This window comes from Pisolithus orientalis (assembly GCF_024613125.1).
Source record: "Pisolithus orientalis strain OTSU chromosome Unknown F5J12scaffold_5, whole genome shotgun sequence".
Classification (NCBI taxonomy): Eukaryota; Fungi; Basidiomycota; class Agaricomycetes; order Boletales; family Pisolithaceae; genus Pisolithus; species Pisolithus orientalis.
In genome coordinates this window covers 708,054-721,774 of record NW_026260786.1, presented here as the reverse complement: position 1 = coordinate 721,774, position 13,721 = coordinate 708,054, and the positions used below count along the sequence as shown (strand labels likewise).

General features: G+C 50.7%; 6 protein-coding genes across 6 annotated transcripts; 3 read left to right on the top strand and 3 right to left on the bottom strand.

Moving 5' to 3' along the window:
• Nucleotides 1–437: 437 nt before the first annotated feature.
• F5J12DRAFT_903881 (uncharacterized protein) lies at nt 438–2,382 on the bottom strand (the record flags this gene model as incomplete). Its single annotated transcript, XM_051748463.1, has 9 exons — nt 438–695; nt 760–863; nt 952–1,062; nt 1,150–1,278; nt 1,581–1,782; nt 1,832–1,914; nt 1,970–2,135; nt 2,168–2,290; nt 2,356–2,382. The coding sequence occupies 9 exons, from the start codon at nt 2,380–2,382 to the stop codon at nt 438–440; spliced, it is 1,203 nt and encodes a 400-aa protein (XP_051603048.1).
• A 1,194-nt stretch (nt 2,383–3,576) lies between these two features.
• Nucleotides 3,577–5,477, top strand: F5J12DRAFT_964633 (pyridoxal phosphate-dependent transferase; the record flags this gene model as incomplete). The annotated part of the gene is made up of 4 exons (XM_051749984.1): nt 3,577–4,348; nt 4,399–4,541; nt 4,595–4,701; nt 4,831–5,477. 4 exons carry the CDS (start codon nt 3,577–3,579, stop codon nt 5,207–5,209), a joined length of 1,401 nt encoding a protein of 466 aa, XP_051603047.1. The 3' UTR covers nt 5,210–5,477.
• Nucleotides 5,478–5,556: 79 nt separating this feature from the next.
• F5J12DRAFT_780551 (uncharacterized protein) lies at nt 5,557–6,252 on the bottom strand (the record flags this gene model as incomplete). Its single annotated transcript, XM_051742487.1, has 5 exons — nt 5,557–5,633; nt 5,692–5,775; nt 5,848–5,985; nt 6,033–6,186; nt 6,238–6,252. 5 exons carry the CDS (start codon nt 6,250–6,252, stop codon nt 5,557–5,559), a joined length of 468 nt encoding a protein of 155 aa, XP_051603046.1.
• A 123-nt stretch (nt 6,253–6,375) lies between these two features.
• F5J12DRAFT_810070 (uncharacterized protein) lies at nt 6,376–10,049 on the top strand. The gene is made up of 11 exons (XM_051744761.1): nt 6,376–6,414; nt 6,475–6,651; nt 6,711–6,818; nt 6,871–6,966; nt 7,013–7,292; nt 7,343–7,956; nt 7,985–8,127; nt 8,181–8,335; nt 8,398–8,478; nt 8,527–9,395; nt 9,459–10,049. The coding sequence occupies exons 1-11, from the start codon at nt 6,388–6,390 to the stop codon at nt 9,732–9,734; spliced, it is 2,826 nt and encodes a 941-aa protein (XP_051603045.1). The 5' UTR covers nt 6,376–6,387; the 3' UTR covers nt 9,735–10,049.
• Nucleotides 10,050–12,829, top strand: F5J12DRAFT_919543 (P-loop containing nucleoside triphosphate hydrolase protein; the record flags this gene model as incomplete). Its single annotated transcript, XM_051749247.1, is given in 11 exon segments — nt 10,050–10,182; nt 10,234–10,767; nt 10,823–10,924; nt 10,977–11,094; nt 11,146–11,293; nt 11,348–11,736; nt 11,756–12,030; nt 12,094–12,213; nt 12,284–12,505; nt 12,537–12,668; nt 12,713–12,829. The coding sequence occupies 11 exon segments, from the start codon at nt 10,177–10,179 to the stop codon at nt 12,827–12,829; spliced, it is 2,163 nt and encodes a 720-aa protein (XP_051603044.1). The 5' UTR covers nt 10,050–10,176.
• F5J12DRAFT_446043 (uncharacterized protein) lies at nt 12,711–13,471 on the bottom strand. Its single transcript, XM_051739463.1, has 3 exons — nt 13,021–13,471; nt 12,849–12,966; nt 12,711–12,782 (listed from the first exon to the last, which is right to left on the bottom strand). The coding sequence occupies exon 1, from the start codon at nt 13,439–13,441 to the stop codon at nt 13,037–13,039; it is 405 nt and encodes a 134-aa protein (XP_051603043.1). The 5' UTR covers nt 13,442–13,471; the 3' UTR covers nt 12,711–12,782; nt 12,849–12,966; nt 13,021–13,036.
• Nucleotides 13,472–13,721: the final 250 nt, after the last annotated feature.

Sequence of the window (13,721 nt, the reverse complement as noted above, 5' to 3'; positions counted from 1 at the left end):
TTGAGAGCTCGGATCTCATTGCCCCTCACTAGTTATAGTTGCCGATAGCGCACATAGCTCGACTCAGTCGGTTTGCGTTAGATTCGAATATCTGGGATATTTAACATCTTTTTCCTTTGTTGTCTGTGATTGTGCTATACCCAGGTTCCTTCATGGACGCATCAACTTGCATTCGAAGGCAGATGGCGGGATGCTCTTGAGTAAGAATTCCGAGATTACAAAACGACAGGTGGACTTTTTTGCACGTTGACCAAGGATAGGGCTTAGAGTTTGCCAGATTTGTTCGCAAGCTATAGTACATTCGGTGGTAGTGATATGTTAAATCATATGGCCATGAATGAGGATTAAAATGTGATTAATGAGAGAGCCGATTTGGAAGTAGTATTGGAAACCTATGAAAGTGCCGGCACCTGGCATTAATGTGCGCACAAGGAGACTTACTCGCCATCGTCATCTTCGTTACTAATGTTGACTGCTTGAAGGTGAACATGTATCCGTTCCTCCAGTTCGATCGACCGCTGCTTCGCGCGCTCCCTCAGCAAACCCCACTTGACCCACCAATCATCGGCTTCGTCTTCGGCATTGTACCCGAATAACTCCTTTAGTTGATCCCATTGATCCGGCAATTTCCCCCCACCAGCACCAAGAACGCCTAAGCCTAGCGCTTGACGCTCGCGCATGATGTTGTCCCGTTCCTCTTGTTCGGGACTATTCGGCATCATACGGGATAATCAAGTTATCTAGTTCAGAGTCTAAGACGCGCTTGCAACGGTCCTCCCGCAGATCCTGGAAAGCATGTAGGAACATAGGTATTTGGTCTTCGGACGTGAGATGCGAGAATAACTTGGCGAACACCGCTGCGTCTTCAATACCGAGAGGCGGTTAATTGCACCGAACCAGCCTGTGAAGGTCGTTGGTATATCGACGAACAATTCGCGTGTGTTAACCAACATACCGGCAGCGGATGAGCAGCCTCCCCAACCACTGGCACACGACCACTAGGATGCACCCAGTTTTCTAACTGAGGTACAATTTTCACAGGCTCGTGCATTCGAAACGTGGCTCCATTGCACTAGTCTCTGCAACCTAGACAATTGTCACGAAGGATTCACCACCTGGAGACGTCACCTGACCTTGGCTCGCAATGACTTATCAGGAATTTCCAGTCTGCCTCGTTGACTTGAGTAGTCCATTCGCTTTCATTGGAAGTCGACCGTGGGTAGTCAGACACCCAAATGTGAACCATAAACCCGTTCACGCCTCCCTGTTCAGAAGGGACTATGAAGAAAGTAGTACTTGACAACATTCCAATTACTTACCACCCGACTTGCGAGTCCAGATGCACGGTGTCCCAGCCACAAAAAAGCGGGTGGCTAAGCTGGGGCATGAGGATGGATATCTGGTTGATAGGACGGCACATACCGAAGGCCGGGTATACATCTGGGCAAGAAGATGGTCTTGGAGCATAACTTGCGACGGGACAATTAGGCTGACCGATAATATTACTCGATGTGCCCTTGAACACAATCATTTTCTTCACCTGTACAATCGGCAGAACACCGGGGTCGAGTCGTATAGACAATGATCATTCGCTGGCACCACTGTCCGCAGGTCACTTGATATACCAACCGCGGAGATGACAACATCAGCACGGAGCACGTCACCCCCTGACAATCTGACGCTACAATCGTCTCCGTCTATTGAAGTGACATTCGCGCCGAGTCGGACGTCGACGCCAGCTTCCTTTGCGGCCCGAAGCAACAGTTGCCACAAGTCCACATGCTAAGTCACTTAGCAAACGTATTTCAAGTGGAAAAGGGAGCGTAGTCACATGGCAAAACAGGTATTCGCCACCAGCTTCTCGGAGGATCTCCTCTTCCCAAGGATGAGTGCCCAGTGAGTCACCTGTCTCATCTGTTGCGCGTAAAGCTCAGATTCAACTTGCCATTTCAGCGCTCGAAGAACCCACATCTCATGACTTCCACCCCTGAAGATGACACTGCAAACTCCCGTAAGGCAGCCTCGAGACCCCACTGAAACAAAATCTTGGAAGCGTTGGGAGGTAACCTGCTACCTCCATTCCCCAACTGCGAGCATAAACAAGTGTTGGATGAATCAGCGTACAGCAGAATGACCTTGAACATACACGAGAAACATCTTCCACGACCATTTTCTCAAGCACGATGGCACGATGGCCAATTCTCCTCAGTCCCAGAGCACATGCCAAACCTGTGATTCCTCCGCCGACAATGATGAAATCAATCAAAATACCCGGCTTTCCGTCGATTGACTTAGAGTACGCGGAGGCGGGTCAGTGCCCAGGCATTCTCATTCTCAGTGAAAGACCACACTTACACGAAGGTATAATGGATTAGGGCCCATTGGGAGACAAGGAAAAGTAGAGGGAGAGAGGGAGAAATCTCAAGTAGTCCGGGGTTTTCTCCGAGACAACCATACTTATATCTGGGGTGGATCACTAGTGGATCTTGGTTCTGTATCCGTTAAGGAAAAAGGAATTTGAGATTGCCCGGTCATCCATGCTCTAACCGATTGCCCCGCCGAGACACAACCTTCAAGCCACGTTGCGTTTTGCGCCTGTGGTACTCGGCCCCTTTGAATTAGATTCCGGTGGTACATTTGGCTGACCATTTCATGCCGTAAGTTCTCATGCGTTGGCAGCAAGGTGTTTTTTTCCTGGAGGTTCACAGAGGTTCACTTGACCTGCACATATGTAGAACTGAGTTGTTGTTGTTTTTGAATTACCTTCGGAACTTTTGTCTGGTGAGGCCCATCGACATCGGCGCCGCTTGACAAACAGAGGATGACTGTACTGAAGGGTGGGCTAGGGTGGACTTCGGGAGAAAGCCTGTGAAAGCCTCAACTTCAAAGGGCTGATTTGATCAATTTGATCAGTTGCCTTTTTAGCGAGACACCTACCAGAAAATAAAAACAAGGATGGACATGAACTAAAGTGGGATGCTATCTGATGCTTTCAGCTTACTAGGGTTACTATCATCACCCTACCAGCACGACTCAGGCACGCTATGTATGGTTATCTCGGAAAATTTACACAGGTGTACCTATGTGCGCCGTCTCAGCGGACTCTTGGCACCCGCGTCAAGGTTGAAGAACTCAGGCTCACAATGGGTTAACAGTCCATCGATCGGATCCAATGATTGGCTGCAATAGGGATTGTTGCCGAGCCTCGATCCACTCTATAAAGATGAAGAAAGCTTAACTATGCCAAACCGTAAAGAAGGAGGTCGGGTGATTGCGTGTGATCTTGATTTGATTTGATATTGGATCGACAGTTTGCCAACCACGAGGATTTTGAAAAGCGACTCGTCGTATCACGAACAGTACTGAGCCAGGCTTTTGCTACTGAAGACGGACTTCCGGCAGCTGTGAAAAAAAAACAGGCTGTAAGTAGCGATTTATCTCCGAGTCCAAGTTTACAGCTAGTTGACAGTGAACGTCGTATCTTAGAGTAAGTGCTTTTAGGTCGACGAGATCGAAGTTATATCCCCCCCAGCTGCCTCATCCCCACTTCATTTCGTTAAGTATCCGAAAAATAAAATGCGTTCTTTGGACCAAAAACTCTCGGCGGCCCTCAAATCCCGAGACGAACGTCTTATCAGGCGCCGCCTTCCAGAATTTTCTCAGATAGTGACATCCGGACAATCAGTGATCGATTTCACTTCCAATGACTACCTTTCACTATCTCGATCGCCCACCCTTCGTAGGGCAGTCCTTGACGCTCTCAGTTCCACCCCAGATATCCTTGGATCGGGTGGCTCACGCTTACTCGTTCCTGCTCCTGCACACGCTGCTCTAGAGGCGCGCCTCTGCCGTTTTTTTGACGCCGAAGCCGCAATCCTCTTCAATTCCGGATTCGACGCCAACGTTGGGTTATTTTCAGCTGTTCCCCAACTAGGTGATGTAGTCATATACGACGAGCTCATTCATGCCTCTGTGCATGATGGCATGCGAACTTCCCGTTTATCCCGCGATTCCCTCATTTCTTTTGCACACAACTCTGTTCCCGCTCTCAAGCACATCATTAGACGTCTCCTTAGCCATGGAGAAGATTTGAAGACGGGCAAATCGAGTATCTTCGTGGCCGTTGAGAGTCTGTATAGTATGGATGGGACGTTTGCGCCCCTGTCGGAGATCGTGGATTGCGTGGAAGAGATGCTGCCGCTAGGTAACGGATTCGTGATCGTGGATGAAGCTCATGCGACGGGAATTTATGGTCCTAAGGGGCGAGGACTAGTTACCTCTCTTGGTCTAGAAAAAAGGATCTTCGCTAGATTACACACCTTTGGGAAGTCTCTGGCTGCGTCGGGAGGTGAGTCATTGGGTCAGTCCATGAAGAGACTGAACCCAATTAGCATCCAGCTGTCCTATTGGTAACAGAGCTAGTTAGAGATTACCTTCTCAACTACGCGCGCAGCTTCATATATACCACTGCACTTACAAACGCTAGTGTCATAGCAGCTGGATGCTCGTTCGATATGCTCGAGGATGGAACCACAGAAGTGGTAGGCATTCCGCCGATAACTCATGGAATGACTGTTGAGTTCTTTCTCGGTAGCTCGCTGCACACCTGATGGAGCTCTGCGCGTTTTTCGTGAATCGCATCCGTGTGCATCTTAAAAGCATACCCCCTACACTTCTCAGACTTCCAGATCACCTCCAGGAGTGCTCATCGAGGTTGCAGCACGGGCATCGGAGTGGCGAAGCTGGGCATAACTCTCATCGGGAAGCCGAAGGGTCGAATGGGAAGTCCTTACAGTGCGACGGGAAACAATCTGCCAAGTTCACACAAAGATCAACCGGGACACCATCATCCCAGCCCTTTCAATTTCCATCGCAAATCATACCTCTCCTAACTGCGGAGCCACGTTCGCTGTCAACTTTCCTCTTAGCATTCTCGCCGTCCGAATACTCAAATACGAATTCCCATCATACACCGCCATCTGTTGCTATTTACACAAAGCCTATCTTCCCACCGACCGTTCCTCGGGAGACGTCGCGTGTTCGTATATGCCTGCAGGCAGGGCATACGCGTGAAGACGTTGAGATATTGATACAGGGCATCGTCGCTTGGGCTCATCGCCGGATCGAGGATGCGCGACGTGACAGGAAGGAGTGGAACCAAATGGCATCAGAAATTGGAGTGAGAACATGGATGGAGTCGAAGCTATAGCTAGTAGTGCCAAGAGCATGACCCGTTTCAGGGGAGATAATAGACTTATAGAAGCCATGAGTCGGGACTAAGTCTTCGTTTCCTTGTATCGTAACGGACAGGTGGTCGACCACCGGTGAAGCCTCGCACCCATCTAAGCTGCTTCGACCAACTACACCAACGGAAACCGACATGATTCTTTGTCGAGAGGAGATAACCTGCCCCGGGCTGCTTCAAGATCTCCACAGGACGAACAGTGTTCTCAAAACAACAACTCCACCAAACATACGATGCTGCTGTGGGAAGTGTTTTCGCCCATGAGGTGGATTGTACACCTGGAATCTTAATCTTGAGTCTTGGAGAAACTCTTACTCCTGCAATACTTCAATTTCGCGTGTACTCTGAACCAAGTAAGGCTCGTAGGAATCCTGTGCGTGGTATGCAGCTGTGGAAAGGTTCAGAAAATATATCCCGAGCTTGCCATAACCGGCGAATTCTCTTACCGGGATTCTTCGCTCGAGCCCGAAAACGAGAGATAATCTCCCTGTTATGCTTTATCGCAGCCAGCTGAGTATGTTTGATGGTACCTAGAAGGCATCAGTAAGACATGGTCGTCAGAGAAAGGTGGGTTAAGGGTAACAGCCGGGGCTGGCACCCACCTGAGACATGGACAACGTTTGGGATGATGCGCACACCATTGACAGAGGTGAGTAAGGTTATCGCGCCCCAAGCCAGTTTATGTTGGTCTCGTGCGACACGGACGATGCATATATTTGTTGTCGGGGAGAAATATTTGACTACACGGATCGGAGAAGAGACTTGTCAAGGAAAGAGAAAGACTTACTGGTGAGCGACATGCCAACCGCACCCCATCCCGTGTCTCCGAAGTTGGATACTACACTTTGTCGCACCGCAGAGTAGAGCTGCTTGCTGTCAAAGGAAGGCTGCTGTGACGATTCGGGAGAAACAGTAATGAATTCCACTAGAAACCACCGATTCTGTTTACGCCGTTAAGACGTCCCCTGTTGAGGTCTGTGCACAGCACGCACCTTAAACCGAACCATCCTCAGTTGTCCATGAGGGCGGAGTGACAGATCAGTCGAAGTCCAAGCGCGTATAAGCCTGCCCTGATCCAATCACGTGATTCGTGTCATAGGCGCGGTTAAACAAATGGACCATAGACTTCACATGAGTTGGCGATGAGACGCAGGAACAAATCACACAAGGTCGGTCTTGACGCTGTCAGCCTTGTTGCCGGCCCGTTCACGTCCCAGTTAACCTAACAGGTTCCAAACGTCAAACTACGACCGGCCCAAACATCGGAATACCATGCTTGCGATCGAGACACGTCATGGCCAGACAACAGCTCCGATTCCGAGATGGCCCCGAATGCGAGCATGGTGGACTTGTGTCCACGGCCCTTCAAAGGTGTCACCGTATGTGCAACCGGTCAAGTAGACAAGGTGTGTACGGGCGTCTGGTCAGCTTGCGGAGATGAGGATACGAAGTCATGTTATTGCAGCCTACGTTGTTCAAGAAAGCATTTGAACTTGGGGCATTGTCAAACAGTGACTTTACCGACAAAGTTACGCATCTGATAGCAAGCGCGCACGGCGGACCAAAGTACATGGTAAGCCCGACAGACTTTCACTTGTGTCTCTTCATAGTGTTCAAGTGTGTAGTGCGCCTTGGAACGCAAGATCCCGATCATGACTCCTGAATGGATAAACGAATCTCATGCTATTTGGCTACGTGGTGATGATGTCGATTTTCGAGAGGTTCGGTTGTCACTCGTTAGTGGCATTGTGTTAACATATTGTCCAGAGTGTATCCAAATACCGTCTCCCCGTATTTTCTGGAGTCATCATGTCGCTATCTGGCATAGGCGATGTGGACCGCTGTGCTGAGATCAACCGCCTGTTCACTGCTGAACAAGGGGTGTATGTCAAGAATATTGAACGGCCGGTTAAGGTCACGCATCTTCTCTGCTCAGGCGATGTGGAGACGGACAAGATGCATTACGCCGAGAGATTCAATCAACGCGGCGAGGCAAGCATACACCTTGTGTGGGAGGAGTGGTTCTGGGATTGCCTTGAGTTTGGTGGTAAGTTTCTGTGGTGACCGTCTCGCAGAAGTCCAACAGTCACATTCAAGGTAGATTCGATGAAAGGAAGTACCACGTGAAGCGACCAAGGCCAGAACGACGGTCGCTACACGGAAATGAGTGGATGAATCGTGTACCTCGTGGTTCAGAGCGAATGTCTACGATTCCGGCTGACAAATCTGGCACTGGTGCCCATGTGGATCCGCGCAACTCGTCGGATAGTAACCCTACTGAAAACCTTCCGCAAGTGCAGATCGCTCCAGAACGCCAGCCGTCTCAACCAACTTTTACGGCCATTGACCAACTTCCTAATGACCTTGATGAAGAAGAGGATGCGGCTATCAAGCGCACACCTGCGGTTACTCTCCATCTCTGGCAGGGTCTCCTTAAACCCCGAGGTTTTGAACTAGAAGGGGGAAAACTTGTCCGTAGTCCATCAAAATCACAAACTCGGCCGCTACCGTTGTCGACTCCTTTGCCACCTCCGCGGGCTTCTTTGAATACCGAGGCCAAGACTAAAGAAAGCGTCCTTTCGACATTTAAACGTGCGCACTCGTTCGCGTCCATAACGAAGGAACCCCTGCTCCGACAACCATTCAGGCCATCCACCTCCATTGCTGGCCAGGGTCCAGAAAGTGCAGGTAGCAGCAGGTCAAAGCATTCTGTCAATCAGGAAACAAACACTACAGCAGCTACTCTCTTTTCTGGCCTACACCTTTCGTTTGCTTGGAGAGGCGCGGTGTCCGAATGTCCGCTCAGCAATTGAGAACGGTGGTGGAGTGGTTACAGACGACGACACGGCGGAAGTTAGTTTCATCATTGTTCGGCTTATCAGGTACTGTTTGACAAAGACTGCTTCCTCAACTCTTACTTACGCAGAACATGTAGTGGGAGTAAACTTTACCGCGACGAACCTGATGAGGTGGAACGTACGAAGTACCGCACAGAATGCTGGCTCGAGCACTCCGTGTTCTTCGAACGGATCTGTGCACCAGAAGACAACGTTTCTTTCACACCACTGGCGATATCCACTCCCATCCCCGGTTTGTTTTTGCCATCCGATCAGGTTAGGTGAGAAGCTCATGTTACTTTCACTGCCTGTTAGGCGTGGAGAAGATCCTCTTGAGTTTATCTGGTCTTGACCAGTCTGAGTTATGTTGGATTCGTCGACTGCTCCGGGCGCTTGGTTGGTACCATCACATTGACGTATCGAGTCATTGCTTACATTACTCAGGAATTACTATCGCACAGACATTCTCCTACCGTTCCACGCATCTACTATGTCCCAGCGCGAAGGGCGCAAAGTTTGACAAAGCCCTGGAGTGGCGAATACCAGTCGTTTCAATGGGGTGGCTTGATTCTATGGCACGCCAAGGATCTGTTCCAGACGTTGGTCGGTACCTCGTCAGCAATCTCCAGAACAACCTGGTTTCCCTCCCACCCTCCGGAAGCGCTGAGGCCTCCCTGAGGCCCAAAGTAGATAAAGGAAAGGGAAGGGAAGTTGACGTTCTCACGGGAGATGTTACCAGTAGCAAGGGAGGTTTTGTCCGCGGAGGCCAATTCTTACAGCCAAACGAAGATGTGTCCTCGGGTCGGCAGATTCCTGCAGAGAGACCAGGCGAACGGGTTTCGCTTTCGCTAGGCACGATGCAACACTCAAATATCGATGAAGGACAGGTTTGGTTCGGCAGGCCGATTGGTTTGTTGAATGGAGATGGCTGGCGTGCGGCGTCCATTTCGCCGCGATCCTCCCCACCACCCCGACCGCCACCCCAGAGCAGCTCTCCCCCACTGGATATTGCTCCCATAGTCCCGGAACCGTCTCCTGGACAACTTGACAGCGGATTATTCCACCATTCGCCTATTGATCTGTCCTCGCAGGGCGCAGAAACAATACCTTCGTCGAAGTCACCATCCCCAATGAAACTTCTACCCAGCTCCGCACCAGATGAGGCACCCTCCACAGATGGACCGGGCCTAGGTGATGTTGCCAAAGCACTTGAAAAGACTCTCACAACTCTTCTTGGAAAACGGTCATCTGACGAAGATTCCGTGCCACAATCTCGCAAAGGGAAGCGACCAAGACCGCCGCCGCCATTGAAGGTAACAATCCTGCTGCTAGAGGTCGATGAACTCGAATTCTGATATCTATCATGACTCTTCCAGGCCAACGTACGGAAGGATTCTCTCAATAGCTTACCTTCTCACCCCCGACCCGGACTAGATCTCGAGTTCGACAGCTCATGCTACGAGAATATTAATTTGCTGGAAGTCATGCGACCACCAGACGAAAGCATGCGTGTGACGTACGAGGACCCCGTGCAGGTGGAAGAGAAGCGCCGGCTAATGGCGATGCTGGGTGTTGAGACGCCGGAGTCCGGGGATCCAGACACGACCGGTGGGCGGAAGAGGAAGAAGGTAACGCGACGTTGTGAACTGTAGTCCTTCCTGCGGGGCTGTGAGGTCAGGGCAGACCAGTACTTATTAGATGTATTAGGCATTGATCTGTAATGCTAATGATACCGCTTCGAATCATAATCATACTAGCTGATTCCAACATCGAATTGTGGATTCATAACGCTCACGGAGCCTTGAGATAACCTGAAGGCTGCAAATGTGTATCTCATGGAGTTTTGAGCAAACTTGGTTGTGTTCAATGAACATCGTACCTGCACCCCGCACCACCCATACAAACGCCTGCGATCGAGAAGGCGTACTTCGCATTGGGGCTGCAATACTGTGGCTGTGCAAGATTTAAGTTGCAGCCCACCACGAGCCAATAGGCATATCTCTTAGAGCCCAAACACTGCTGGGTGCCAGTGCTTGATAAAAGGAGAGTGCTATACGGTTGTCACACATAGAAAACTCGATTGTATGCTATACCATGGATGTAAGTTGCGCCCACGAATTTATTACGCGCTCCGTTGATGATCTCAGGCAGGGTTCAAATGCTCTCAATAGATCAATGCAGAGTTTATGGTCAACCCATAGAAAAGCGAAGCTAAACCTCAATGCGGCCCCCGTCCCTAACCAGCCGGCAACCGTTGTCGCGCCGCTCTCCGTAGATGAGCTCCCGGACACGCAGCCACAGGACAAGAATCAGAACGAGGACCCCGTTGAACTAGGACCAGCTACAACCATTACTCCTAATACTACGGCCTCGGGTTCATCCTCCACGGATGGCAGACCATCTTCGAAGCGTAGGCTACGAACGAGCTGCACCACTGAGCAAAGCAACAAGCGGATCAAAGCCGGCAGCAGCGGTGGTCCCGTGCAAACCTACGAGCCGCCGACTACTAGACTATCTGATCTTGGCGGTGTTGAGGGGTGTGTGGAAAAGATGCTTGAGCTTGTCGCAATGCCGTTGTGCCATCCCGAAATATACCTGCATACTGGAGTTCAGCCTCCTCGTGGCGTGCTTCTCCATGGTCCTCCTGGGTGTGGAAAGACGTTACTGGCGAATGCAATTGCTGGGGTAAGTGTACTATCATCAATTGGCGATGTTACTTACATGGACCGGGACTGCGTAGGAACTTGGTGTGCCTTTCATTAACATCTCCGCGCCGTCCATCGTCTCCGGGATGTCAGGAGAATCGGAGAAAACGCTACGGGATACCTTCGAGGAGGCTAAAGTACGCTTCAGCAATATGCTACCGAGCACCGGTCTCATGTTTGGCACGACAGCGTGCTGCACCTTGTCTTCTGTTTATTGACGAAATAGATGCCATCACTCCGAAACGAGAAAGCGCTCAAAGAGAGATGGAGCGTCGAATCGTAGCTCAGTTCCTGACATGCATGGATGGCGAGTTGAATCACTGCTGGTTTCGCTCTAACTAACGAGTTTAATCGGTAGACATGTCTTGGGAGAAAAATGACAATAAACCCGTCATCGTGATTGGAGCCACGAATCGCCCAGATTCTCTCGACGCTGCACTCAGGCGAGCGGGTCGCTTCGACCACGAAGTCAGTATGGGCGTTCCAGACGAGGAAGCCAGGCAGAAGTTAGTTGTTAAATCTTGGGAACAATTTCGGACTTGATTCAGTATGGATGGTAGGATTTTGCGCGTTTTATGCGCCAAGCTCCGACTCGAAGGGGATTTTGACTTTGCCGCGCTGGCAAAGGCCACTCCGGGGTACGTGGGTGCAGACTTGTCAGCGCTGACAGGAGCAGCAGGGATCATAGCAGTCAAGCGGATATTCCAACAGTTGAAAGACGGGTCGCTCGTATTACCTGGTATTCAAGAAGCAATAAGTGGAGATACTTCGATGACCGTTGACTCAGATCCTCAGACGCCCACAGCGGAGGCAAGCTCTAACTCAGCACCGTTTTCGTCCCTGATTTCACAACTGTCTTCGAGTTCTATCGCTCACTTTCTGAGTGCTCACCCGTCGCCACTCACGCCTTCTCAACTCGCTCCTTTGTGTATAACGTCATCGGACTTTCGTGCAGCACTGTCAGGAAGTACAACCTTCATCAAAGCGGGAGGGCTTCGCAACAGTTCCAGACGTTACTTGGGCTGACGTCGGTGCCTTACGTGGTATTCGTGAAGAACTCCAGATGGCCATCGTCCAGCCCGTTAGACGACCCGAATTATTTAGTGCTGTTGGCATCGTAGCAGCGTGCGGCGTGTTGCTATGGGGTCCGCCTGGATGCGGAAAGACATTGCTTGCAAAAGCAGTGGCAAATGAATCGAGAGCAAATTTCATCAGTGTCAAAGGTCCAGAGCTCCTAAACAAAGTATGTTTTCCTTTTAATTTTCTTTACGTAGATGCGAGAACTTCCTCAAATTGCTTGCTCCAGTATGTTGGTGAGAGTGAAAGGGCAGTCAGACAAGTCTTTTCCCGCGCACGAGCATCATCACCCTGCGTCATCTTCTTCGACGAACTGGATGCTTTAGTCCCACGGCGAGACGATAGTTTGGTGTGTGATTACTTTCACCGCGTGAAATGTAGCTGACTCTATCTGCATTGCAATGTCCAGTCTGACTCAGTCTGCGCGGGTCGTGAATACCCTGCTCACTGAGCTAGATGGTCTCGACGCTCGCAAGTCGGTCTATGTCATTGCCGCCACCAACCGGCCAGATATGATTGATCCTGCGATGGTCCGACCTGGGCGATTGGACAAGCTCCTCTATGTCGACCTTCCCAGCGCAGAGGAGCGCGTCGAAATCTTACGGACTCTTGTACGCAGAGTGCCGCTGCGGGATGAGACGGTGTTAACCCACTACAGAAACACTGATACAGGAGCAGTGTGAAGGGTACAGTGGAGCGGATATTGCAGCTCTTGTACGTGAGGCCGGTGTTGTTGCGCTGAGGCGAGTGTTGGGTTCCCTCGAGGAGGTAGAAGGAACCAAAGGGGAATCAAGAAAAGCCACTGTGTTGTCGTGACGGAAGAAGACTTTGCGGGGGCACTTGGTAAGGTCGGACCGAGCGTGTCACTGAGCCAGAGGCGCAAGTACGAAGCATTGCGGTCAAAATTTGCCGGTCTGCCTGTGAGGGTTAGGGAGGAAGGGAGGCGTTTGGAAGAGGTAGTCTAGATCTTTACAATGGTAGCACCTTGTTCAGTTGAAAAAGTACACAGGACACTACCAATACCAATACCGAGCAAGGCGGAAGAACAGAGTAGACGCTCCAGCACGATACAGCGAATGTCGAGATCGAAGATTATGGTTCCCTTGAGCAAGATTCAGCGTTGCTGGGGCATGCACGATACAACGACCAAACCCACCACTGCATGGTATCTGTCATTGCCATTTCGTCCTCTCCCATTGAAATGCTCTCATTCTCGAACCGGCAACGGCATACCCCCTGGGTGCTTTCCGCTCCTGCCGCTGCTGCTCCTGAGTGCGGACGGCACTCGCAGGGACGTTTTCCACCTCGACGAGCTCCTTCACCTTCAATATCTTTCCTCCAGCCTCTGGGGTGTGTGGATGGTAGACAGTCTGCATACGTCTATGCAGACCGAGGGAGACAAGAGTCTCTTTCTTCTTTTCGCCGAGACCGATGGCAGAACGACGGAGAGTGATTTTGAAGTGGGTTCTTGGCTCGGTGGAAGATGCGGATGCAGCGGCCGTTTCAATCGAGCGGAAAAAGACTCTTTGGATATGGTTAATTGATAAGGACGACGACCAACAACGTAGCGGAGACATGGGTGCTATTACGATCCAATTGAAAGGGCGTCGGGGACAGCAAAGTTAAGTTACATTGCCATTTTCGCACGCAATAGCCCCTATTCCATTGCAACAGGGTAACAACTCTTATCGTGCCCGGTAACCAAAGGCTCTTCGATACAGGAGTGTATAGATACGACGTGTGACAGACGGGAACGAACCATGATGGTCCCCGCAACAAAGGGGATATTGAATAAGGAACGTGCGGTTCGGTTGGCCAAGCAAACCTCCTCACACCGAATTTATTCGTCATTCACAT

Coding starts and splice junctions, on each gene's coding strand:
- F5J12DRAFT_810070 (XM_051744761.1), top strand. CDS start 6,388: ATGAGACGCAGGAACAAATCACACAAG. Junction 7,293..7,342: donor GGATTGCCTTGAGTTTGGTG/GTAAGTTTCTGT, acceptor GTCACATTCAAG/GTAGATTCGATGAAAGGAAG. Junction 8,128..8,180: donor ATCATTGTTCGGCTTATCAG/GTACTGTTTGAC, acceptor CAGAACATGTAG/TGGGAGTAAACTTTACCGCG.
- F5J12DRAFT_446043 (XM_051739463.1), bottom strand. CDS start 13,441: ATGTCTCCGCTACGTTGTTGGTCGTCGTCCTTATCAATTAACCATATC.